The following is a 27,275-nucleotide window of genomic DNA, read 5'->3' on the forward strand; positions in this document are numbered from 1 at the left end:
AAGTCTCCATAAAGCCCTCCATTTTGAGACTTCGACATTCAATTGCAAGTCCATCTGGCTCTCTCGACTTCGATGCAGATTAGTATTCCTCCCAAATGCATCGCCCACTCCTTATAAAAAGTGTGTTATAAAAGGAGTAGACATGCTGTCATCATTCTTTTTCTGTTGTAGCATCTACAGTATAGCTCACCACATACGCATACTAGGGAGTCCACACCTTACAGCGCTTATCAAGATGCAAAGATGCACATGGAGGACTAGAGCCTATTGGAGGAGTGGAAAGCCTCTGTATACAACATGGGGATGCTCTGTTCCTGCCCCGTGGGTGAGAATCTATTTCTTCGATGGCTTCTGGAGCGGGCTATCTTAGGGAACCTCAGGAATATCTGGTTCATTGAGGGGTCATGATTGATCCCTTTGTTATGCAGGTGGTTGGAAAGTGGTACAGGTTATACTTCTACAGTCCAATGGGCCCTTTCTTTGGTGTAAGACAGATCTCCCTGAGAGCAACACGGACCTCGGCCAGAATGTCTGTCGATTTTTATATACTAATTTTTACAGATGCATTGCACCTTTCTGTTAGTTGTGGTGGGGCTACATTCCATCTTGAAGCATGTGGTCAACTCCTGATTGGTGCTGCCTCATCCTTCTTCTGTGACTGCATGAGTATATCTGCTCCCATGAGGTAACAACTGCATTCCATCTGAAAGAGAACATGGGATTGGTGTTGCAACCTTGGTTCCCTGAAATGAAATGCAGTCATTTCCATTTTCTTTCACCTTAATCTGCCTCATCTGCAAAACTTCTGGCAAGAATGCCTCACATTCCCCCAGCATTAAATGAAAAGGGGTAGAAGGCACAGCAGAAGTATACAGCTTTGGTATACATGCTTAGTGTGAGGTCAGAGATGTAGTAATGGCTGCATCATTTTTCAGGAAATGAAAGTTGTGACAACAACTCTATGTTCTCCATAATGTGAGAATTATATATCGTGAAAACAAAGGTAAGTAGATTTCATAAAATAATCCATGTTTATTGCAGAAACTAAATCTCTGTTAAAAACTAATTTCTAAAACATGCAACAATCCACTTACAATGAAAATTAAGGTGGAAAGACATACAAAAATGTAGTTTGTTGTACTGATAAAAATAGCATATACAGTGTACATACTGTATACAGTATACTTATTCCACTTTAGATTTTAGTGTAAGTACAGACACAAAAAGCAGACAGATTTTACAAAGTAATTTGTATTAGTGTCCCCTTAACGTTTTAAAATTCACCTTTTAAGTCCATTTTTAAAATTTGGAATCTTGGCTTACCACTGGCACTCATACGATGTGAAACCATGAAGTGGTCATTCTTTGAAACATATCAACACATTTTAAACACTGTGAGCTCCAAGCACTAGGAAAAGAGCTACAGTATTGGAGGAAGAATTGACTCAGCTCTGTTAACACTGCAAGCCATGTGGGGGTCTGGTTGCTTGACAAATCAATGATATGGTGATATGTTTGAACAAAATCCATAGTGTTGGTTTTTATATTAAACTTTTCTATGGGAAATCTTGGTCAGTCAACAAACAACATAGCACAGCCCAGTTTTGTGTCTTGAAATCACTTGAAACAGGCATGTTTCCGTTGAATTGGACAAGATTAAAAAAACTCAGTAGATTATATGAGTTGCTCCTTTTTCATTACTGCTGATGGCAGAGATGAAAAGAACAAAACATTGAACTTGACTTTCAAACTTGTTTGTTGTAAACTTGGCTGGAAAAACAGCTTCTAAACAAAAAAAGCATAGTGGTTAGATTAACATTTCTTTCTTCTCTTGTTCATTGCATATCAAGTTCTTATTTTAGACTGTTGAACTATTCAGCACTTTTAGGATTTGCTGCAAATATCGGAAAGGATTAACGGAGTACACTCATGAGAGTGACACCTTTAAAACCAATTTCATTTTTTAGATAAGAGAATGCTAGCTAAATGCAGTTTATTTTCAGTTTATTTAAGCATTATAAAATATTTTTCATTTGTCAGAGCCAAATATTATGCATTATACTAAAAATGGGGACGGCACACTACATTGTACTTTATCACTAGAAAAATCCATATATTATACCTTTTTCCAAGTATAATAATTTCTCTATTGTTTTTTTTTCTATTCTATTGGACTTATTTAAATGTTTATTTAAAGACTTCTTTAAAGGAAATGTATTTATTATAAGTTAGTATCTGTCATGATTGTAAAAATAATTGTATTTAAAGTTGCATATTCTGCAATACCACCTGTTGTGCATGTAACACATTACATTTTCACAGCTAATCACATGGTAATAGCTCTTATCTATCTTAAGAGTCTTCACACTTTGCCCTCGAATTTATTTAAATAAATACCTGCAACTGCATCAAATTCTAAGCAGATTATGATTCTACAGTAGGATACTGTGGAAATATGAGCAGCACTTCACAAAAGTGAATTGCAAACAAGAAATTCCACAGAAAGATACAAAGTAAATTGGTCAAGAATTTAGAATAGTTATACTTACAGTTTCTCCAGATTTCTGTATCTGATAAACAAATCAGCTGATAAAGATGTTATTTGATTGTTGTTCAGCTCTCTAGGGAAGAAAAGGACATTTTAAGTACCTAACACAAGGTACAGTATGTGGTATCATTAAATGACATGATTTCTAAATATATATTGTTTTCAATGACATTTTCCAGAATAATTTTTACATGTATTATATTATGCATTAATTCTGTCCAATAATTCTTTCAAGAATTTCAAGAATCTCTTTTTTCTTTGCAACAAGAGAAGTTTTGTCTAAGCTCCAAATTGTTTGATTGATGAACGAGAAAGTATGACTGAACCTTTTACCACACCACTGAATATCAAAGGACATTGAGTGTAACAGCTCCAGTACATCTGGAGACATCCAGACATCCGGTCTGTGGCTGGACCAGAGTTTTGAGACATGCATTTCCAAAAAGTCCAACTGCAACATGAAGCAAAATATGGAACCCTTTCCTTTTCTTACAACACGATACATCATTGACACAAAGCCATCTGTTCGAGTTTGGACAAGGCTGAGACCAGATACAGCATTCCATTTCCATTTTTAAATTCCATCAGGACAAGTGCCTGACCAGCATATAATTTTGTTTAGTATACATTCACATTGTACTGTTCGCAAATAAAGCTCTAATTCCAACCCAGTGTGTTTAATAAAGATTACTTCATGGTAATACTTATGTACTGTACTTGTCTTTCAATTGTATGAATAATGGTATGTTATATGGGTTTAACTGCTAACCATCACCACGTTTTACTCTTTTGCTATTATTTCTTTTTCTAATTATTTTCCTGTATGATTGATCAGTGATTCGTGTATATCACAGCAACTTTAATCATATACAATATACACTATTGTCACCTTTTATATTGCTTATGTACATTTTATAGTACTATTAATAAAACGTGTACAGAATATTGTATCTTTTGAGTCTGAGTGTACTGTACGTGCCAAAAGATTTTTGAATGATAACTAGTGATAATAAAGAACTCCCGAAGTGAGAAATTTAATGTTCTAATTTCTCATTTTTTCAGTAAATCCAATCCATCATCACTGCACCTGTATTCAAGTAAATTATACTTGGTAAAAAAGATACAAGAGTTGCTTTGACAGTTCATTGTGCAACTGTGTATAGTTCAAGTCATAGAGAATTAAAAAAAAACTTGAAATTCAATGCAAAAGACAGATATGAAAAGTCCCATATAATAATTTGATTAAAACTTTTAACAAAAAGTGTTGTTCAGTATTGAGTTCTAGAGGTCAAATCCCAAGATACTTTAACATATGTGAAGCAACTTGAAAACTGGTCAAAATAATTACACAACTAACAACAAAACAGCTGAACACTCACATCTAGTCATGGAAAAGTGGAATATTCATCCTGAAGGGGTTCATTTTAATTACATCTCCAAGCAAACACTGTCTGTTTTCAACTGTGACAATCTGGCACTGAACCCCATGCCAACTGGCCCCTGTTAGAGATAACAGTTCCTGAGCCAGGAGGCCACTGTTACCCTGAACTATTATAATAAATAAACTGGGATTATACAAAGAATTTTGCAAAAAAGCTAAAGTAGTTGTGCCCTTAACATATTTTAAAATGAAGTAAATTGTATGCAATATCAACAGTAAAACAATGCATTTATTTTGTGTAACTACTATATGAAGGTGGCCAATTTGGTGTAATGGGTTAATTAATACTGAAGGTGGGACAGTGGTCAGTGTGCCTGCCTCACAGATGATCAGATGGGGAAGCTTTCAAAGCAGTTTGCATATCATCCCAAAGTTCTCATGGTTTTTTTTCAATTGCTCCTGTTTTATGGTTTTTTTCCATCCATTTACCTTTTTTATTGCACTTAAAAATTATCCACTTTTGTGATAAATCATGTCATTTCTTAAATTAAATTTAAGAAACTCTGCATAAATTATACAGACATGGGGAAAAAGTGTACAAATAGAAATGCTTACTTGAATTTTTTAAAAACTTTTTCCATGACATTCTGTTTTATAATTCTTGGCTTAATCCTCCAGAAATGTCTTAAAATAGCACAGGACCCAGAAAGGCTCATTAGTGTTTCATGGGGAGTGTGATCATTTTCAAGAAGACATAGTTAAGCAGGGCATGCACAGCATGATAGTAATTCTGATCATCCCCCACTCAATATTATGGAATATGATAATTCTAGCGCAGCATACAGTATATATTACACTACTTTAAATTTCAATGTCAGTGTACTGTAATATAGTATTCAATTTGAGTTGCCATATTAGTTAAGTAAAATGTTTGCAAAGTGCTTAGACTGGAAGCTTTCAGTTTTCACCAACTGTTCTGCTTTTGATAGGTATGTACAGTACTACCGGAAGGAATTAAGCACATCTCAGTTCTTCACCTTGGAGTGGTTAAAATTAATATTGCAGAAACGTGTCAGTCAACAAACAACAGTATTTCTTTAGTTATCCCAATTATTTAATAATGTTATTCCAGCAACTGAATTTATTTAATCTCAGCCGACTGTTTTAATTTTGTTATGAAAGCACTTAATTAAGTGTACAATAAGCACCATGGGAAAAGATTTCTATTGTAACTAAAAGTAAATTGAATGTATGGCCCCAAGATACTTTTATTGTCAGTGAATAGAGAATACATAAGCATGTACGTATGGTGCTTTGCCTTAGGGGTCTGAAATTTCCAGGCTTGTTAGAAATAGTGGATTAAGAGGAGTTTGCAGTTTTCTTTCTTTCATTCCAGCTTCATTTCTGATGTGCATATTTCCAGTGTCATTTGTAGGGGTTTCATTCTTTTCAAAAGTTAAATACATTTCATTTATAACACTGTATAACAGGACTAGAAAGAGGCAGAGCACAGTTAATTTGTGAGAAACCAGGCTCACATTTGGTTAACACCTCAGTTCAAGGCAAATTTATGCTCACATACTGTATAGTGCATATTTTGACACAGCTGGGGTTAGTGAAGTTCAAGCAGAGAATAAAATATATTTTTTATGACATTAAAACAGCTCAACATTCAGTAATATTGTTTTTCAATCTATATTAAGTGAATTCCAATTACACTATGTGTGACAATGTCTGTCTTCTATTTGGCTTATCACCCAAATAACAGAAAATTTTAATTCACATGACAAAACAGGGGGACCAGCAAGGCCTTTCCCTGGCCTAAAAATAAAACAAACTAAATGTCTGTGGGTGGCCCAAGTACTGCTCGAAATGCAAGTGATATGACTATTTTTCTACTGAATTTAGTGCTTGTGCTTCCTGATTTGTTCATTTTTTGCACCCCGTCCCCAAATTTGTAATTTCACTGAGTGTATGAGAGTAGTTGCTAGCCCTCTCTATACCCAGACTCTTTATTTAATCCTAAGAAACACAAAGCACTAGTGTTTATTCCCAACACTCAAGTTAAGAATGAGCGGGTTACTGTAGAAAACATTGTACCTTACTGGGGAGTCACTTCTGAAAGAGCAAAAGATACTAGCTGATAACAGACCTTGCTGCCAGCAAGGACCTGCAGTCTATCTGCCTTGGTGATATTATAATCAAGGAATGGACAATACCTCTTAGTGGTGGTAGTCTTTACACCCCTGACTGCAAAACTGGATGCAATGAATGAAGCAAAGGATGGTGCATCCAGAAACCTCCAGAAACCTCACATCCTAACTAAGAATTCAGGATGACCCCTGTCTCTGGCACCAGTGTCATGTCTGCAGAAAGCACTTGGCTCAAGGTGAGACATTTAATGGGACTATGGAGTTTGAGACGTCAAGTTTCAAAGGTCAGTGAAGCCTAATGTATTGGATACAAAAAGTGGCCAGCTTTTTTATGTGTTTTGATGATGGCCTGCTGGCAGCCATAGGGAGAAACAGCTTGCCAAAAGTTTCACAACTCTCTTGCTGGATGGAGAAAGACAGGTGAGTGGCTAATCAAGTTTTGCTGCAAATACTTGCCACAGACATAAAAACTTCTCACAAACACAGAGTAGAGCAGAGAATCAACAGACCATTACTGTCAATTAACTGACTCCCATTTCACTCAGACAGCATGTAGAATTGGCTTAGCCTTCCAATCTCTATTTAATGAAATGGTTTATCATGTATTTCATATGCCCATTTTATCATCTTTATGCTCTTGCTCTATCTTATTTTTGCAGAAAGTTATCGATTTGCATCATTTAGGTCAAATTGAGTTTCTAAGTGCAAAATTCATCCCACTTCCTATAATGATTATGTAATGAGTTTTGAGTTTAGAGTGCCTACAGGGATGTCTAGAGCATCCCTATTAAACTCCATTTTAGGAGCCACAAAGATCTTATTACTTATAAACTATTACTTATTAGTTCTTCACCAGAGTCAGGAGTGAGTGAGATATAGTATAAGGGCTACAGTACTGCCTTACTAGACAGTAACTAATAAAGACATTACTTTCACTGTGATAAAGACATTATTATTAGTAGTAGTAGTAGTATGAGTAGTAGTATTTACTTTTATTATTTATCATTTTCTGTTATTATAGTACATAATAATACTACATACTGTATTAGATGATACTAAATGATAAATATATTTTATTTAGTGCAGCGATCCACTGTCGACTGTTAATCAGTGTGTGAAATATATTGTTCAAAAGTTCCAAGTGGGATTTCTCAGATTGTACTCACAGTGCAGTAATATTAGAAGAGACTGCAGGCACGCTGTGAAGGTCTCTGTTGTTGCAATCCACTTTTCTGCCCTCACACTGGCATTCTTCAGGATATACATCCAACACTGTAGGATCAGGTTATACAAGAGTTTAATTTTTCAGCTGTAATTGAATATGCATTTCTCTCTGCACCATAGGCAACAATGAACAAAAAATATATTTGTACATCTAAAGAAAGTTAAAGCCATTGTTACTTCTATTTGAATCCTAGGGACTCTAATTGAATCTAATTGCTTTTACCCTGTCAACTATAATTTGTGTTCCTCCCTCTTCACTTTGATAAACCATACATAAAAATGACTTGGTGAATTTTAAGAAATCATACCTTTTAGATGTATGATAAAAAAAACATTTTATTTTTTATTTGAAAATACATTTAGAGAAAGCACAAGCAATATTTGTATGGCATTCAATTTGTTACAGCAGTACATGGCGAATATACTTTTGAATTTATATGGTAGTTTCAACCAGAGTGCTCAAATTGTTTTTGTTTTTACATTTATACAGTGCCTTGCAACAGTATTCAGAATAGTGAAATTACAAAATCCTGAATTTGCATTTTTTTAAAAGTAATATTTTTTTCAAAAACTGAAGAGGTGAAGGTCAGACTAAAGGCATCTAATGGTAAGATTAGTTATAGTAAATCAGCAAAAACAAAACTGAAAAAAATGAAATATCCTGAATGCATAAGTATTCAGACCTACGAACTCCATATTTGATGGAAGCACCTTTGACAGCAAGTCAGTCATTTTGATTAAGACTCTAATAACTTTGCACACCGGCTTGAGACAAAACTTTTCCAGTTCTATTTTGGCAGATTTACTCAAGCTCTCTTAAGTTGCTTGGGGATTGCTTATGGATAGCATTTTTGAAGTTTTTTCACAGATTCTCAATATGACTCAAGTCAGCACTTTGACTGGGCCACTCAAGGACATTCTCTTACTTATTCTTAAACTACTCCTTTGTGGTTTTGGCCTTCTGTTTTATATCATTGTCCTGCTGAAATGTTCATTTCACACCACTTTTAACTCTTTAGTAGATTGAAATACAAATGATACAAATGGTAACTGTCTTGTCTGGTTTGTGGATGCACTGGTAATTCTGGGAAATAAACAGAACCTGTGGCTAGGAAGTAAGGGGCCTAGGACCTTTTTTTAATTGCAAGATGGCAAAGTCATGTACAGAGCATGATTAATTCATGATTGAGGGGTCACCTACCGTAACAAATGTAAAGGCAAAGCAAAATGTTAGAAATCAATATTAAAGTCTCTGAATATCCCTGGGAGCACATTCTGCGAAGTAGTCAAGAAATGGAAGGTAAATCATACTGTACCACTCAAACAATACAAGGCAATGGAAGGCACTGTGAGGCAACTCTGAGAGTGCTACAGAGTTGAAACACACACATGGGAAAAAATATGCATCAGGCAATAATATCCCTATCCCTAACACTTCACAAAACTAGTTTATGTGGCAAGGTGTCAAGAATTAATTCATTACTAAAAATAAGCCACCTTCAAGACTGCATAGAGTTTGCAACATTGCATTTAAGTGATACTGTAAACATGTGCCAACGGATTTTTGTTCTGACGGAAAAGAATTTAAACCTCTTGTATTTTATGCAAGTTGACTGGTATAATCCCAACACAACATACAGTATTACCTGGTCAACTCTACCCCTACCCTCAAGCATGGTGGTTTCAGCACTAAGTTATGTCACGCATTCCGCACGCACTCACACTGTCAGGCATGGCATTACACACGCTCTCACAAACGCCGTCACATTCCCCCGCGCACCCACTTAAACAGACGCTCACGCCGCAACTAATCTTCTTATCGCCTATCACTCCCATCAATACTTTAACCCTGCTCTTTTCCCTTTCCTTCCTTCCTTCCGCTAGTTTCTAAGTTGGTTGCCTCGCTGTATTGTCTCTACCGTCTACCCGGTCTTGACTATCGCCTGCCCTTTGGATTTTGGATATTAGGACTTGTTTCTTTTTTTGGTAGCCTTTTCTATTAGGATTTCCTATTACTGCTCAGGGAATAAACCTGCTTGACCCTGCACAGGGTCCTTATTTTCAGCATTCATAATTACTAACTGTCACGATCGCTACTCCTCCTCTTAAGGGTGCTCCAGCCCTTCCTTGTTCTGCCTCATTCCGCACCTGTTCCTTATTCCAGCCCCTCTTCAGTTCCCCCTTAAAAGCCAGACGCAGACGTCATTCGAGACTCTTCATCGAACCCCGTTTCATGTGAGCCCGGGTTCTGCAGCGTCTGACTCCATTGTGGTTTTAACTTTCTGTTCCTGTTCCCCCCGCCGGTCCCGACCTGGTTCCCGTTTTTAATCCCCTGGATGGATCAGCTGGCTATGGATTTATGCTTCTGTTTTGGATTCCTGTTTGGACTTCGTCTTGGATTGTTCGCCCCGGACTCACTTCCCCTGGACACCTGCACCCCTAGGACACACTCCCTGTCTCCATACCCGTCTCCTGCATAACTTTTCCCCCAGTGTTTCCTCACAATTCTGGATTGTGTCGTCTGCATAGGGCCCGGAAACAACTGATCATGACACTAACAAGTTATGAGTTTGCTTCTCATTTTATTTCCATATGTAAATTATCTCTTCAGCAGGAAAATAACCCAAAACACGTAATAAAACTATACTGTTTTAACAAGAATAAATTAAAAGTATGTACTGTAGGTGACTTAGACAAAGTCTTTACTTGATAAAATCTGTAAAAAGACTTGAAAAATGTCAATCAACAATCCATTGTAAACTTGGCAGAGCTTGCGCAAGTCTGCAAAAAAGCATGGATGAAAATTGCACCAGTGTACCGAGTTGCTAAACTTATTCAAAGAGACTCACGGCTATAATTACTGCAAAACAGTAACCAAAGGGTTAGTGCTTATGCAATCAACATAGTTGATCATTTTCTTTGTATTTGTGCTGACATGTACGTAACTTACTGTATGGTACTCAGTCTGAGCATTCATGATTTGATTAAAAATATTCATGTAAAATTGTATACTTAATATATAATTTAGCAAAATGAGACAAAATTAGGAAATGGGAGTATGTTTGCAAGGCACTGTACTGTATATACAGTACTAAAGTATATAAGAGTATACTTGTTCTCAGGATTTAGTTTACCCAGCTATTAGATTAATACACTTTGTTAAATAAACTCATTGGAATGAAGACATTATTTTTGAAACGTTTGTGTAAAAAACAAATTATTCAGCTGCCACCACACGTAGAAGATCCTTATCCTTATTATATGGATTAATAATATGGATTAATAATAATGGAAAATCAGTTAAGATGGGTAAAAAAAAATAAACACTTAGTCACATCAGTCTCCAGAATTCATCACCTCAATTGATGTACAGTATTCTAAAAATGTAACAATGCATGTGAAAAAACTCAAATAATGTAAAATAAATCAAATGTTTTGTGTTCATTTTGATTTTTCCATTTTGTTCTCTCTTAACAGTCTGTTGCAATTTTAAGTCAAAAGGCAACTACACATGTTTTCGATTTATTTTCCATGAACACAATAATAGTAGGTATTTTTACAATACCCTTGCTCACATATAATCCTATTAGTACTTTAATACCTCTAATGCCTAAGTCTTCTGATTGTAATTATTACTTGTATGTTATCTGTTATGTCAAAGATTACTAATTGTATGTGACACTGAAACTGCTAGTTAATTTCCTCTTCCTATTTACTAAGTTCTTCCTAAAAGAAAAAGTGAGGCACAAAATCATTTTCTTCCATCCAAATTAAATTGATGCTCAGCACCGTGGAATACAGCATGCTCAGAATTCAAAACAGAATAGATAAAAGTATTGACAGACAGGTCCACACATCAATATTAAAACGTGGGCAAATGCTCTCTGAACGTAAAGTACTTTAATCTTTGTGAAAGTGCTTTAATCTTTAAGAGCAATTTTTTTATACAAATCCTCATCTGAGTAAAGTAGGATTGGGGGAGGGGTGAAGCTGAGATCATCCAGCACATTGTTTGTGATCTGAATTTTACTATTTGCCACAGGTTTTAGCCCGGACAGCACAAAACCTACTGTTAAACCACGGCAAACAATCACACCACACAGAATATTTTTTTTCCTCTCCTGGCTATGCCCCCTCCCCCACCACATACAAGAACAAATTGCTTTAAAGAAAAAGATGAATTTGAGCACTACACCAAAGGGATTCTTTTACTTACAGCACTCTTTTGCTTCCTCAAATTTGTTCTTTGAAAGAGCATCAAAAAGATGAGGCCATCCGCTGTTATCAACTATAAAGAAAACAAAATGCAAAAAATTAAAAAAAACACCTGGTTATGGAAAAAGTCTCATTCCTTGTTCTCATTATAAGTACTTATTTTCTATCCGTCTATCCATTTTCTAGCCACTTTATCCAATACGGTGTCTTGGGGATACTGGAACCTTCCCCAGCAAGCAAAATGTGTAAGGTACGATACACCCTGGATGGGACACCAGTCTATCACAGGGCACACACAGACACAAACATGTACATATTGACAGCAGGTCTGATTTTCCCAGAAGCCAATTAACCTACCTGTTTTTGAACTGTGAGAGGAAACTGGAGCACACAGATTAACCCACGCAAACATGAGGAGAACGTACAAACTCCCTGCAGATAGCACCCCAGGTCTTCAATTAAACCCAGGGCCCAAGTGCTGCGACGCAGTAATACTAACATGCATGCCACTGTGCTGCCCGAAAGTAAAATTTTGTTCTGAAAAAATACTTAAGGAACAAAAATGACTTTGTATTTAAAGAATATTTTGAATTATCTTATTTCTGTGTGTTTCATCTGCTTTCGTTTAATTCCTTTTTACCAATTTCTGACTTTTCATTTGGCCCTAAATTTGTCAGTTAGTCTGTTTTACTTTCCCCTTTCACCTCATCCTCTCTTGGATGATGTTTTTTCCTCCTTTTGCAATAATCTTTGGGCAAAGTATCAATTTCTTTGCTCTGCAGTCCTCCGCTAATGCTTTTGTAAATCCCAAATTCTGGGTTCATTAAAGTTGGATGATGGTTCTTACAGGTTTCCTACAGAGGGACTCAGAGATATGGCAGAGGATAGTTCTTTGAACTCCAGTGTCTGACACCATTTATTTTGGCAATAACAGCCTGTCCTTTTAATCCTACTTTTTGAATTCCTTCCTTATGTCTTTCTTTTTACATAATGTGAGCGTCACATTGACTACATTGCCTTATGTGTGTACTGGAAAGCATTAAAAAACAACAGAAAATGAAGTAGTAAACTTCACCCGCTGACCCAGAGCTGTGCTTCATAGAGAGTTTTAAACCCAGTTTTAAGTTTTAAGCACATGTGAGCAATTCAATACTTTTGAACAAAAACAAAATAGTCAATTAGTAGCACATGTGAGTCACTAGGAATTAGAATTATAGCCAAGCTGGCTTTCATACCAGCATTAACTTACATAGTATGGTCTGTTGCCCATAATTATGATTTCTGTATTTGCTCTGAAATTTATACTGCAGGTGTCTTGAATTGCTTGAAAATGTTGCTAAGGTATGAGCTGTCTGCTTTGTCTCAAAAATCTTTTCCACTAGCAGCTGTTTCTTCCACACCGTATAAGGTAGACAATTTTCCACCTATGTTAGCACAGGAAAGACATCAATCTCCTACCCTGCTTTGCGCCGTTCATCTCCAGCTAACAACACAATTATTTATTTTAATAAATTTTACTTAGGTGACTAGTCAGCGCTGAAAGGAAACATCTTTCTATCAGATATCTTGTGTCAGATATCCATTTTGGAGTTCTCTGGCTTCCTGAACTGTGCAGCAGTTGACATTTCAGACCCTAGACAGCTGAAATCAACAAAAGCTTCTCCTTTATCCAAAGCAACAAAGATGACTCACCACAGTTGTCCTCATCAGCTCCATTAGCACAGTCCTGTACTCCATTGCATTGTCTCAGCTGAGGCAGGCACACTGAGAGGTTTCCACAGGGAAAATGACCCAGAGGGCAAGCTTCAGTGCCAGGATAGGCCTGAGTAACTGTAGATTCTATAAAAAAAATACTAAAACATTTCTTATTCTAGAACAAAGAGGTCTGTCCCCTTGGTTTCGTCATGGCATTAAGTAAACACACTGTTTTGATGTATCAGCCATTATGTAACATTTAACTAAAGCAGTCCCAGAAAAGCCTTTAAAAATGGTGGTTACTAACAAAATATATTTGAATGATAATCATCTGAAATTACAGTGGTTACCATTCTGTAATAAATGAAATTGGCAAAGTACATATTGATTGATAATACAATAGCTCATTAATTATAATTATGTGTACAAATCTTTTTTTATCTTATCTGGTCTATGTGAGAATACCATATAAATAATACAGACATTTGTATTCCTGCTGTGAATGCAATGTAAAATGTTCAATTTAATTAAAAGATTAACTACAAGATGTAGTAATGGAAAACAATAAAATACTTTAAATTAATTTGATATTTTCCAATATACAGTATTTGCTAAAAAAGTAATTTATTGTAATACCAAAGTTTGTTCTGAATAAATGTCTGGAAGGCTGGAAACAAATAAACAGTATATCTCAAGGGCTGACTACTGCTACAAACAGTAATACAAATTGAATACAATACATATACAGTATATAATCCTGCTCTTCATACAGTAGGAAAAAAAATATAAAAAAATCTTGTCAAAATTCTGTTAAACATGCTCGTGCGTTAGAGGTGGCTTCAGAAGAAAGCCACCTAGCGTATTAATTAAAGACAAAAAGGTTAAAAAGAGACACACCTGGTTTAGTTGAAAAATTGGCACTAAGAGGAATGAGATTCCACATGAGGGAAAGACTAACCATATAAAAATCATCTGAGTGGAATTGGCCAATCCCACGGATTAGTTGGATGGTGTATAAAAACAGCAGGAAAACAGGAGGAAAGGGGTTTTAATCTGTCTAGCTTCTAGCATAAGAGTAATGGTAAGGAGGGCTCAAGAGGAAATAGCCAAATGTGGCTGGAAGGTTGCTGGTTCAAATTCCATGGCTGGCAGAGGAATCCTACTCTGTTGGGCCCCCAAGCAAGGCCCTTAACCCCAGCTGGTCCAGGGGTGCTGACCCTGCGCTCTGACCCCAAGCTTCTCTCCCTGTCTGTGTGTCTCATGGAGAGTAAGCTGGGGTATGTGAAAAGATTAATTCCTATTGCAAGAAATTGTGAAGGTCAACACAAGTCCTGCATGGTAGCCACGCCTGACTTAATGGGGGTGAAGAGCACTGCACAGGAAAAAGGCTGATGGCTCAGCCAGGACTACTGGGAGGTGTTAGCACCTGGAGAAATAGGGCAGGGCTACCAACGTACAGTAGCATCACTGTATCTTAACATGGGTGTTTTTTTGTGTACTCCCACCTTTCTGAGAAGGTCTGTGAGAGAGATTTACTGGCTGCTGCATCCTTGGCCAAACAAGATTAGCTGTTATAGGGAATGAAGAGTGATTTGGGAACAGTAAGAAAGTGGGAGGACGGATTGTGAAGAGTGTCAAAGGATTAGTGAGGATTGATTCCTTTAGTAAAATGAAGATACTGAGTGATTTTCGTGTGACTTTTGTGACTCTTACTGTATGTTTTGCTTGTGTGTTTTTGTACTTCTGTCGGAGAAGCCAAAGACAAATTTCCACAGCAGTGGACAATAAAGTATCTATCAATTGGGCAACATGGAGTCAGTCAGGTAATGCTGCAGTGCTTGATTATATTAGGAAAAGTATTAGGGAAGATACTGACCTAATGAGATATTTGACTCAGGGAAACCCTGAGTGAAGAACAACAACAATAAAACCATGTCTTCTCTGAGATGGGACCAAGGATAGGCCTTGGAGCCCCAAGGGAAACCCTCTTTGAGAGTGAACTGTCAGGCCACTAAAATATAAAACTTAAGGCAACAAAAATTTAGGCCGGCGGGACTGCAATAATTGTGGTTAAGATGCTGGTGATGTTACAATGTTATCAAACACTTTCCCACATTTAACATCAGTAGTTTTCCCAGCCAATTCAATGTGACACAGAGCAAACCAAAGCCCCCAGAGCCATTTAAACAAAAATCTGGTGTGTGAAAAGCTCTTATCTTGTCTTTACAAATGTTCATGCAATTGGTGTAAAGTCACATACAGTAGCTGTTTATCTCCCACTGGCAAAAACACAATGCAGCACATCCTGAGTGTTGCTGCTTTTGTTCTCTGTGACTCTGTGACATCTAAAGGAGAAAAAACTTGTGATATATTTCAGCTGGTTTTTGAGCTAAAGAACTGTCAGTGAGCTTAAGACATTTCATATTGATATGATCAAACAATCATTTACAACACGTGGAAATCAGTGTACATAATCAGACATCTGGGGCATTGTCCTACACAGATTATGTAACAGACTCAATTACAAAATCCTTTAAAGAGCCCACCAGTCCTGTCTGTGATGTGAAAAAATGTCATGGGCTAACCTGGTCTTGACATAAGAGGTAGCAATTTAAAATTTTAGTTAAGTAGGTAATTGTCATCAATAATTACCAACAAATGATTTCCCTATCAAGCCTTTCTTCTTTTTGGCACTTACAAAGTTGAACAATATATAGAAATACATTTTGTTGTTCTGTTATCAGATCCACTATCACACAGTGAATTAATCAGCATGACAAGTGTGTCAGAGAAATTAGCCAGAGATGGTACACAGTTCCCTTTGAATGCTAAGCCAGGATCATAACTATGATGTAGTCTCAGTTTTATATTTATCCTATACACCCTTTGATACCCTAATTCCATTTAACCTCTTTATGAGAATAAATTTCTTCTATACTAGATTTTTAAAATGATTTTTGTATTGCCATCAAAAACAGCCAACAAACTAGCAGCATTACAATTATACTGCAATTGCCAAATGTGTTCCAGAATTGGGATTTGTCTGAAAACTATTACCACGTGCCAGTATCTAGGGGGCTGTCATCCATGTTGCTGCAGACAGGCAGACTATTGATCTTTGATCATAATATTAGCATACCAACTTGTATGACTACTCATTAGGTTATTATATATGGTTGATCAGGCATGGTACTAAATTAATGGATTTTTCATGCCCAAATTGCTTCATATTCTGATCTTCCTAGCAGTATCATTTCTAGTACCACTTCCCTCACTCTTTCTGTGTTTTTAAGTATGCACCTATTAAGATAAGATCACTTTATTGGCCATATACAATTTCTTGTATTAGGAATTTGTCTTTTCGCATACCCCAGCTTGCTCAACGTGAGACACAAAGACAAGCTTGGGGTCAGAGTGCAGGGTCAGCCCATTATATGGCACCCCTGGAGCAGTTGGGGTTAAGGTCCTTGCTCAGGGTAGAGTAGGATTCCTCTGCCAGCCATGGGATTCAAACCAGCAACATTCCAGCCATGAACGCCATGAACGCAGATCCTTAGCCACAGAGCCACTGCACCGCCTTTTATTGCTTTTGCATCTTGGAAACTTGCAAAAGCACATTGCTTACCACACCTGTACTGGTACAGTTTGTAATAGAATATTTAGAAATGCAGTCTATTATTGTTACGTTTCACATCCCTCCTCTAGAGGGCGCTCCTACCCCTTTCGGTTATAATTAATTTCTATTATTTCCTGGTGCGTCTCGTTTGCTTTTTGGTTAGAAGCCTAGCATCTCTGCAGTTCTGGGCTCAGTATTGGAAGATGGACGCCACAAGGCTTGCCTATTTTCCGGGTTCTCCGAAGGCAGGCCTTTTCCCTGGCGTCCTGACCGCCTGGGTCTGGGATGCAGAGTACCTGGTCCTGTTATGTTTTTAGTTCCTGTTCCGGTTCCGACCCGGTTCCCCCTTTTAACCATTTGTCTTGGATGGATCTCCCGGCTCTTGGATTATGGACTGCGCCCCGACTTCCCTTTTGGATTTCCTTGGACTTGGTTACTACCTCATACCCCCCGTGCACCTGCTCACTGCAGTCACCGCCCCCTGTCTTGTCAACCCATCCTAACCCAGTTGTACCTTCCTCCGTTGTCTTTTACGGATTATACCGTCTGCATAGGGTCTTTAATAACGCACTCCACGGGAGTCAAAACCGGCTTTCGTGACAACTACTGTATATAGCTTACAGTACAAAGGTACATGTATGTCTCAACATTTAAAAAGGTTTAAATTACAAAAAAAAACATTGATAAAACGTGATTAAATTGCTAGTAACTTAAAACTAACATATAGTCATTAAGCAAATGAGACAAATAAGTTCTGAATCTTGTGAATGTCAGATCATACTGTATGTGTCGTTTGATTTTTGAGTGATGCATACACTTGTCCGCTCAACTAAAGTAATCTAAGGCCATGGTTGAAACCCTCTTGGCATGCAACTCAATGTATTCATTCCCATTCTTACATCAAAAGAAATTTGATTATTTTCTTCCTAATCGTATTTCCCTCATTTACAAATTAAGTTCTAAAAATATCTCTAGCTAAACGGCTAAAAAAAAGACCTTGTTTTGAAAGCTTTCATTTAGACACTAAATTTAGCCCCCCACACATACATGCAATAAACAATGTGGTATAAAATTATAGATTTAAAAAATAGTTAAAAAAAATTAAATACTGCTGGCATTTCATAGTGTTTGAAAGCAACTTAAATCATCTTAATTGAAGAGAGAATAAGGCCTAGTCTGACAGATATATTTCAGGAAATGCAAAGTAGATGGATTCTGAAGCTAAACAGTTTCCTCTCACATTTTACTGTTTAATTTCTTTTGTTCTATTATCATTGTCAGTATGGTTTGAGCAGAATCAAAAACAGTGTTTCTAAGGAATATGGAAACTTATTTTATATGCCCTGGCCATTAAATGTCACCTTCAACTGAGGTATTTAGTGACAAAAACCAGGAGTTGAACATTTACATCTGAGTATTAAATTCATCAGCTTGTGCCTTTTATTCCAGTAAACATGAGACAAAAACACTGTACCAGGGAGAATGCACCCAAACGTTATTCAGTATCTCCAAGGTTTCTCACAGATCATGTTAATTTTTATAGGAAAAGGAAGTCTCTACACAACTTTTTGATGACAATATTACTACCTATTGTGGTGCACTTGTATTGGCAAGAACCCATTATTGAGATCTATACACAGGATTTTAATGAGCAAAATATTTTAAAGACACCAATACCCCTGGCTGTGATATAGTACACAACTAATTTGTAATTGAAGTGAAACTGCAGTGAGTTATTGAACAGAATTTCCCTAGTGAGGTAAATAAAGATTTGTCTATGTTTTCTTAAATATAAATTTGACAAAAAATATTTTCGATCCACTTTCGTAAAGAAATAACTTGAAAAGTTAAATGAAAAGAACAAATCAATATTTAATGTTTCTTGAAATGCTGATGAAGGTGATAATCAATAACACCAACATATTGATTATGCATGGTCTTACATAGAAAACAACAGCACTGGCATTATGAAACAGCGGAACGTCTCTTTTAAACAATAAAAAGTTATAACACATTGAATAATTTTAACAAAAGAAAAATTATTGGCTGAAGTAGAGGACGTCATAGGTATTGTAGAGAAAATCCGCTTAGCTCCGAAGTGTCTCAGTTCATGATGCTGTCAGGTCACATGACTGATGGAAGTAATCCTAGACTACAGTTGCATTTCTGCCACCACTCGTGTGACCTCCCAGCCTCAAGACCCAGCTTCCAGATCTCGTAGACAATCGTATAGGTTAGCAATAGCAGAATCTCAACCGTACAGTAGGTGTGCAGGGTGCCACAGCAAATCTGAAGGTCAAAAATCTACAACGTCACCAGTCGTATATATTTGTTAACACAATACAGCTTCCATACAGCTTTGTCCTTGGAGTGTCGTACTTTCTACAAAAGTAATTCAATAGAAGCAGTAGAGTTTCTTTATATTTATTAAATCTCAAATGAAATCAACAATATACAGTATATATTGTATATACTGTATGTTTTATGCAGCTCTACAGTATATACAGTAACAAACACAAGGATTTGGATCTAGCGGTTCATAATGTGAGTCATGTAGCTTTTTGATGATGCAGACAGCAATAATACTGTATACAGTAACCCAATTACAGTAAAAATAATCCTACCCACTTCCAAAATTGGAAAAATCCTCATTTTTAATTGACTAGGACAGTGGTTATTATGGTCCTCAGAACCCTCACATTTTTGTTTGTTTCAACAGAACTATTAACAATTAACAATTTATTATTTTGGTGTTTTTCTTTTCAGTTTTTTCAACATATTGTAAACTTGCATTGAGCTATGCAATATGTGTACAGTAAGTTCCATTCTGCAGCTTTAGAGATAAAGAAAACCTTTAAACGAATTCACTTAAGTAAACAATAAGTGTGTATATAACATATCAATGTGGTGGAAAATAATACAAGTTCTGTTCTGTTTTTAATTAGATTTTTGGTCAAAAGGACCACTGTATTGTTCATAAGTAACACTATAAAACTGTCTCAGATTGATAAATTAAACCATAGTATACTATGGGCTACTGCAGAGGCAGAGTCATAGAATTTGAGATTTGTAAGCACAATATACATTGTTTGTATCATAGACTGTGCATTATATTTGTATAGAGTATATGTTTTTTAATACTTTAAAAATTCAATTAGAGTCAGTTCTATTGCCATGAACATTTGACATTAGTATGCTGCAAACATGCCTAAATTCGGAACTAGATTATGCATCATTGGACCATTTTCAGTTGCGTGCAACATTTAGTCACTATTGAACTAAACTTCAGAGCTAAGGATCTGCAGACCATCGGGGTAGCATACAGATGAAGACCCTCTCCAGACCTCACAGTACAAACCAGTTCCATCACACAGCATTTTAGTAATATAAGGTGATTAAGAAAGGTGAGTGCAATACTTGTCTTGTTCATATACAAAGTTGGATAATGGAATGGCATTTTCAGAACGCTCCTGAAGTATTTTTATAATTGGTAACATTAATTAATACAAAAAAGTCCCTTCAAATTAATTGACAAACTTCAATAATGAGTACAATAATATGTAATATTATATGTCTCATGCATTAGATTTGCTTAGATAAACAATGCACAATAACTGGAATAATCGGACACGCTGCATTACTGCGTTTTATAAATGGCACCATTGCAATGGAAATGTTCAGTTTAAAACTTTGCGGAAAAGGCTAAACTGATGACAAGGAACTTTAAAACAATCCAAAGTCAACAGAAAGTTAACAAAAATCGAATGTGGCGTCAGAACAGTCCCCTGTTCAAATTATTACACTCTATACAGTGTGATGAAATATGTGATGCAGTGTATTTTGCCCAGAAACTTTGTGTAATGTCGAACGTAAAACACAAAATTGTCCCGTTGCTTATAATTAAATAACATTTTTTTTTACTATCAATGGGCTATTCGAAGATATCCGAGATCAGAATATAAAGAAAATACCCAACCCGCTTCTGTATTCTCTCAAAACATCAATTATTAGAATTATTAGAATAGCATAATTACATATTACAGTTGTTCAAATTATTAAATTAAACTGGGAAGAATATTCACAAACCAATAAAAATACATTAATGGACGGACGAATAATGATACCAGCTTTTCAAAATTAATGAGCTCATTAGCTTCGAGATTTAATGACAACATTCACATCCGTCTGTTCTTTTCAGAGAACTTGGAGTGATAATTTTAGCGTACATCAGGTTTTTGTAATTATTATTTAATGTTTTATTGTAAAACTAAAGTCCTCCTAAAAACCTTATGTCTTCTTAAATTTTTACTATTAGTTATAGTAATAGTAGTTCTTAGTTATCGCAATTGGGATTACCTAGCACACTACATTAGTCTAGTTATGCAGTACTAGAAAAATATTAAGTATTGCCAAGAGAGACATAAAATGTATACTTTCTATAACAAGACACAGGTTATGGGAAAAACACCATCAGTACTGAGTAATTTAGCATAACAGACACTGAAGTATTGCAGGGACTAGGATATTTTAAACTAAGAAGAATACTAAGAAGAATACCTGTGTTTTTCCCAAGTTGTAATTAAGGAAATCAACAATTCTAGAGCTTTAACCAGGACATTTCAACTGACACTAAGGATGGGACCTGTACCCGCAGATCAGAGAACTACAGAGAACAGAAAGACGCAATTCACAAACGGGGGAACAAAACAGAGAAAATGAATCATTTCTTTATACAAAGATTTGTGAGTTTCTGAAACAGGAGTCCAAGACTGGTATTGAAGGATTCAATTGGACTCTTTTAAGAAGTGTCTGAACACAATTTATGGCTTTTTTAGATAATATAATGAACATGATGTGTTGAATTTACGCTACTGTATATACTAATTACATATCTCATTTGCACCACGCAATCATTCAAAAAGTCTTGCATTTTCATTTGCAAAATAAATTATCGCAATAAAATAGGAACCAATGCATAAGTTTTGTATTGGACTGCATTTTCTTTCAAGGCCTAAAGAATCTGAGAAATTAAATCCTTGTGTACTAAATGGAAACAATGTCTTGATTTGTTCCTTAAAAACAAAAATGCACAAACTACAAGAAGTTAGGATTGTGGTGTGAATTACAGTTTTAACTCTTTGCCCATTTCCAGGCTTCTCCAATTCCAAGGAAAGTGTTTAGTTGATCTTTTGATCTAAAACTGTTGCTTTCAATTTCATTTTCAATTTCAGGCCTAATGCAATCAATAATGTTTCCCAGTGCAATAACACTCTAGTCATTAATGTGCATATGGTTTATTCTATAGTTTTAGACTTGTCTCATAACCAATAATTACTACTGGGGTGCCAGACTCACCATTGTCCAAACAAAAGGCACCTCAATGTAATCTGGAACTAAAAACCTGTAGTATTGAATTAAAGTAGCATTGATTTACCTGAAGGCAGATCTGAAGAATTAAAAGTAGCTTGAAAGCTACAGATAAAAGTATCCTGAAACTGAAATAATGCCTGAATGCTTTGAATAGGCATCCAATTATTTCCATTTCAGTTGTTTAAGCTTTGATAATTCAGCAAAGTGAATTTAATTTCTCTGATAATCCATTGTCAGTATTTCTTATAAAATTTGCCTGGCTGTTTAGAGCTTTCCATAAAACAAATTTAGCACTCTCACTGTTTTCTGATTTCACTAATGACAAACGGTCGAGTACAATTTCCTGCTTATTACATTTTATATTATATAATTGAAAGTTTGGATGGTGTGAGGCTTCAGCTATTATATTTAATATTGTTTGCATCTTTTCTTAATCGATGGAGAATTTAAGAAAGTTTATATTTAAAGTGTCTAAGCCATAACTAATAAGCAATCATTAGTTATTATCTATCCTTTATCAATAATTAATTATTTAATTCTAATTTAATTTAAATAATTAAGTCTTTAATTATTGTCCACTACTGTACTATAACAGCCTTTATCCTTGAATTTGTAATTTGTAATAAAATGTGTTGTTTCCAACATTATCAAATATTATCTACCTAAATCTAAGATGCTTCAAGATGTTTCATTTACTATAAAAAGGATTTATTTCTTCAATGGGTCTATGGTGTAAACAGGAATTACTGCACTGTTGAGCTATGAAACAACCAGATTGCTGGCCACTTGGATTATTAATCCACAGAAATAAAAACATTCGGACAATTACATTTACACGTGCCTTTTACTGTTTAAGTGTTAATTCAAGTAGGCAATCAGAAGCACCTTTGTTTGCCGAGAGGCGATCATTAATAACATGGGATTGTTTCAAAATCACTCTTTGCAGAATGCACAGATACTGTTTCTGCACTGAGAAATGGAACTGAGGAAAAGGAGTGAAAGTGATTTTACTTCTTTTAGCATGTGGACATTTGTGGAAATAGCAATCCATATCCCTTTAGTACACTGTGCAGATATATTATATATATCTATCCTATTTTTGAAACCAAAGTCTCCTATGTCTGGTATGTTAGAAACTGGGCTGTTTCTATACGGTTATGTAATATCATATATACAGTATTTATAATTATACAGTATAGTCTCCTCTGTCATCCAAGGATACTCCAAATAGCACTGGTCATGTCTACAACTTCTCCTGGAAGTCAAAATGGAGCTTTCTATTCTCATGATCTCATTGTACAATGTTTTGTTTTTGGTCAGATAGGTATACAAAAGGAGCTCAGAATAAATATATATATAATTACAAAGGCTAAATGTAAAGTATGCATTTCTTATTAAAGCAAGATTTTTGTTATAGACAAATATCCTTTTAATACCAGAGGTGGATTATAGTACAGCTCCTCAAATTTAATGAAATTCATTAGGATATAAATTAGATTAGAAATCCCCAAATAACTCATTCATTACTTCTTGAGAAAATATGCTATGGAAAAAAAGCTTTACAAAAGCACTTAAAAATGGCATAAACACATACATTTTTTGCAGTTGCATTCAATTCAAGCTGTGTCTTTGAGAGAGGAATTGTAAGTTATAATAAGCAACATCATTACATAAATGACATTTGCAACAATATTTTTTTTCAATTGAGATGCTGTTAGTTCACATAAAACAAGTCCTTGATGATACATAAAGCCACTGATGCTCATAACATGTATTCTTGAATATTATAATATTTATGAAAGTTCCTTAGCTTATGGGTATATTTGTTGGTGCCTCCTCAAAATTAATGGAATGCATAAGTAAATCATGATACTGTTAATTAATTTTTGAAATACAGTACATGTTGAGTGTTGAATCAAACTATAGAAATATATTCATCACTGGATTGCTAATTTTGCTTTCTAGCTGGCTAAAAGGAGTTTTCAGATCTTCTTAACAAATTAGTTAAGAAGATCTTAAGTTGTGCCTGTGATGTAATGTCTATAATATTACGGTGGTTTTCTGAAAGTGCCATTCTGTTTTAAAAACATTGTTTTACCAATTTCTTTTCAGGTCTACTTAAATACTTCCTCTAATACAGTTATTCTTTATTATTTCAAGATTTTTTGCGAATCTTTTATTGGTATTATGAAGGTTAAATCTTTTGTCTCATCGAAGTATCTAAACATAAAACATCAGCAAAAGACTCCCGTGGCAACATATGTTAAAGAACTTGTTTATACAGTATATAGCAGTACGGCATAAATTATTTCAAAAAAATGTTACCAGGCGTGTATGACAATATCATTGGTTATATTATTAACAAAGTCACAAATCTGCTCACTTACTGTATATAAACAGTGCAAAACATTTCAATGCATAGAAAAACCCAAAGTATTACTGTTAAAATTACTGTTATTGTATCTTTCTCTGTGCCTGCTTTTCAATGCCAGTACTAATAACAATGCATTTGAGCTGATTCAAATAAATCTATTTTACCTTTACATGGAATGTTCAGGTGAAGACATGATGATGATTGTTATTTGGTATTATTTAAAAAAAAAATCTTACCTGTGATTGTAGTCAGAAGAAAGAAATAAGAAAAAACAGCCATGTGAAACATCATAGTAGCATTAATTTATTCCTAGCTTCACAAAATTGCCAGTGAATTCCCAGTGACGGTATAACTGAGTCCTCAAGCTTTTGCTTCTATGAGAACACTTGCACAGAGACACAGACACACACTTACACATGCACACACCCCAGCACAGGCACCGTCACATTACCACATGCCTCATTTATAGCCACTGCACAAGTAGGTAGAAGAGAGTCAGAAAGCCCACTGTATTACAAAAAACTGATACTGCCTTTTCTAATGTTCTCCCCTTTAGCTTTAGTATAGCTTCTTTAATAGGGCAAGTTACAGTAATAGCATCTCCAGTTTATTACCCACACAGACAGTGATTTGGTTTTTGTGCCATTCCAAAGACTGTTTCTCTGGAAACCCAAATAGATATTTCTGATGATAATCCTGCAATATTTTTTTTTTATTCTCCTGCTTTCACAGAATCAGTTTCTTTTGCTGTAATCAGGTAAGATCAATTTGGAACATATTCTCATTTTCAGTCTAAATTCAGGGCATAAATTGAATTGTGTGTACAACTGACTTTGTGTTTAAGACAGGGCAAGTTAAATATTAAGCAAACAAGTTTTGCAAACCGTTATCTGTATTCAGAGGTAATATTGTAATAATCGCAGATACAAGAGTGAGAATTGGAAATTAATTTCTGGTATTGGAAATGATCTTGAAATGAGATTAAAATAACATCTGATTTGGATTGCATTTTGTGTGTTAGTTTGATACATAATGAACACCACATTGCTATATTTTTAGGGATTAAAGTGGTCACATCTTAAAGTGTATATATTGAAATATATTGTAATTCAGAATGAAATATTCAAGCCACCTTTAAATTCCTCTGGAAGTGTTTCACTTACATATGATGTTGGGAATGCATCACCACTACCCACTATTCAACAAAAGAGAATAGAGGAGGGTTTACTAAGAAGTTTAGCAAGGGGTATATCTAAAGCTTGTACACCACTATTTTGGTGCCACCTGGTGTACCTGTTCAACTACACCAGCTGGAGAATTGTGTCCCCAAAAATACATGTTTATAAACTGTATGTTGCATTAAGAACACAAAAATAATAATTTCACAAAACCTCTACATCTTTGACTATAAGCCTCCATAATCTTAATGCAGCGTATTGTATATTGTTCTTTGTTAATATTTGTCTAATATATCTTAATAGCTTGTACATAGATAAATAAATGGTCAGGGGTTCTTTAAATTTGGGTGGGCAGAAATATTGCAGAGTTGAGCACAACAAAACAGGAATGAAATAAATATACAAATGATTACAATAACAGTGATAATCAGGATTAAAGGATTGAAGTTAAAGTGATAATCAGGTCAAGGGATTCATAAAATGATACATGAGCAATGATTTCCATTTGGAAAACTACAAAAACAGGCTCCAATATCCTTCTAAAACTCACTACTTGAATGCAGATATGCATTTTACTAGCATATACAATAGTAATACAATTGTATATTACCTATAATGGTAATATGCTATTTCTTTATTTTTTAAAAGTCATTAGAACAAAATGCAAATGAAAATTGTTCACACAAAGATACTGTAGGACAGGGACTTTACAGAGAGAAAGCTGGATTTACATGCACAGGTATATATACTGTAGGTCAGATTTCGAAGATCTTTCCCAGGTACAACATTTACACTTTTATTTCTTCCTTTCTGGATAAAGCCCATCCCAAACCAATTTTTAAGTGAATATGTACAGTATATCAGAAAGCTGTTCATCCTGATGAAACCACAGCCTATTCCAAAATCAAAGAGCACAAACGGTACTGAGATCACATGATATGGATGAGACACTTGTCCATTGCAGGGTAATTGACAAGAGACTATCAATCAATAGGTAGTCAATCAAACATTCCCAGCATGCCTCAGAAAATGGAGGATTCCAACGCATACTCCACATAGACAAATTACTATAATTGAACTGAAGATCTTGGAACTCTGAGTCAATGTTGCATGTCACCTTCTGCTTTTACACGATTCTGTATTCCCCACCTACAGTGTATTGTCTTTTGCTTGACTGGCGTACAGTATTAATACCTGGCAATAATTTCCAGCAAAGTTGGAACCAATTGTCCTATAAATCACCTTTGAAACCCCCCCCTATTTGTATGGTGATACTTAGGGTCAGTCATGTCAAAGTTGTCTTAGTTGAAATCTCCAAACCCAAAATATTTCTCCCAAAACATGTGTCAAAGAAAGTAAAATCTCCACTCTCGTACAAAGAGCTCCAGGCAGACAGCCATTCACTCACACTGGTGTAGCCACTCACTGCAGTACTACACCGTCTTTTATATCCTATATGCCTAATACTGAACACAATCATGAATATGAGTGCTTGCAACAGAATGAGGTTAAATAAAAAGT

General features: G+C 35.5%; 1 protein-coding gene across 1 annotated transcript in view; it reads right to left on the reverse strand.

Moving 5' to 3' along the window:
• The window catches only part of rxfp2l (relaxin family peptide receptor 2, like), a 60,209-nt gene that overhangs the window by 21,683 nt on the left and 11,251 nt on the right, over positions 1-27,275 (reverse strand). Inside the window, exons 3-6 of the mRNA XM_088926046.1 lie at positions 13,214-13,360; positions 11,523-11,594; positions 7,249-7,354; positions 2,550-2,621 (exon numbers count right to left, since the gene is read on the reverse strand). Coding sequence (XP_088782172.1) covers positions 2,550-2,621; positions 7,249-7,354; positions 11,523-11,594; positions 13,214-13,360 — 397 coding nt within the window. The remainder of the gene's footprint in view (positions 1-2,549; positions 2,622-7,248; positions 7,355-11,522; positions 11,595-13,213; positions 13,361-27,275) is intronic.

Source organism: Atractosteus spatula, chromosome 9 (genome assembly GCF_055471065.1).
Source record: "Atractosteus spatula isolate fAtrSpa1 chromosome 9, fAtrSpa1.hap1, whole genome shotgun sequence".
NCBI classification, from domain to species: Eukaryota; Metazoa; Chordata; class Actinopteri; order Semionotiformes; family Lepisosteidae; genus Atractosteus; species Atractosteus spatula.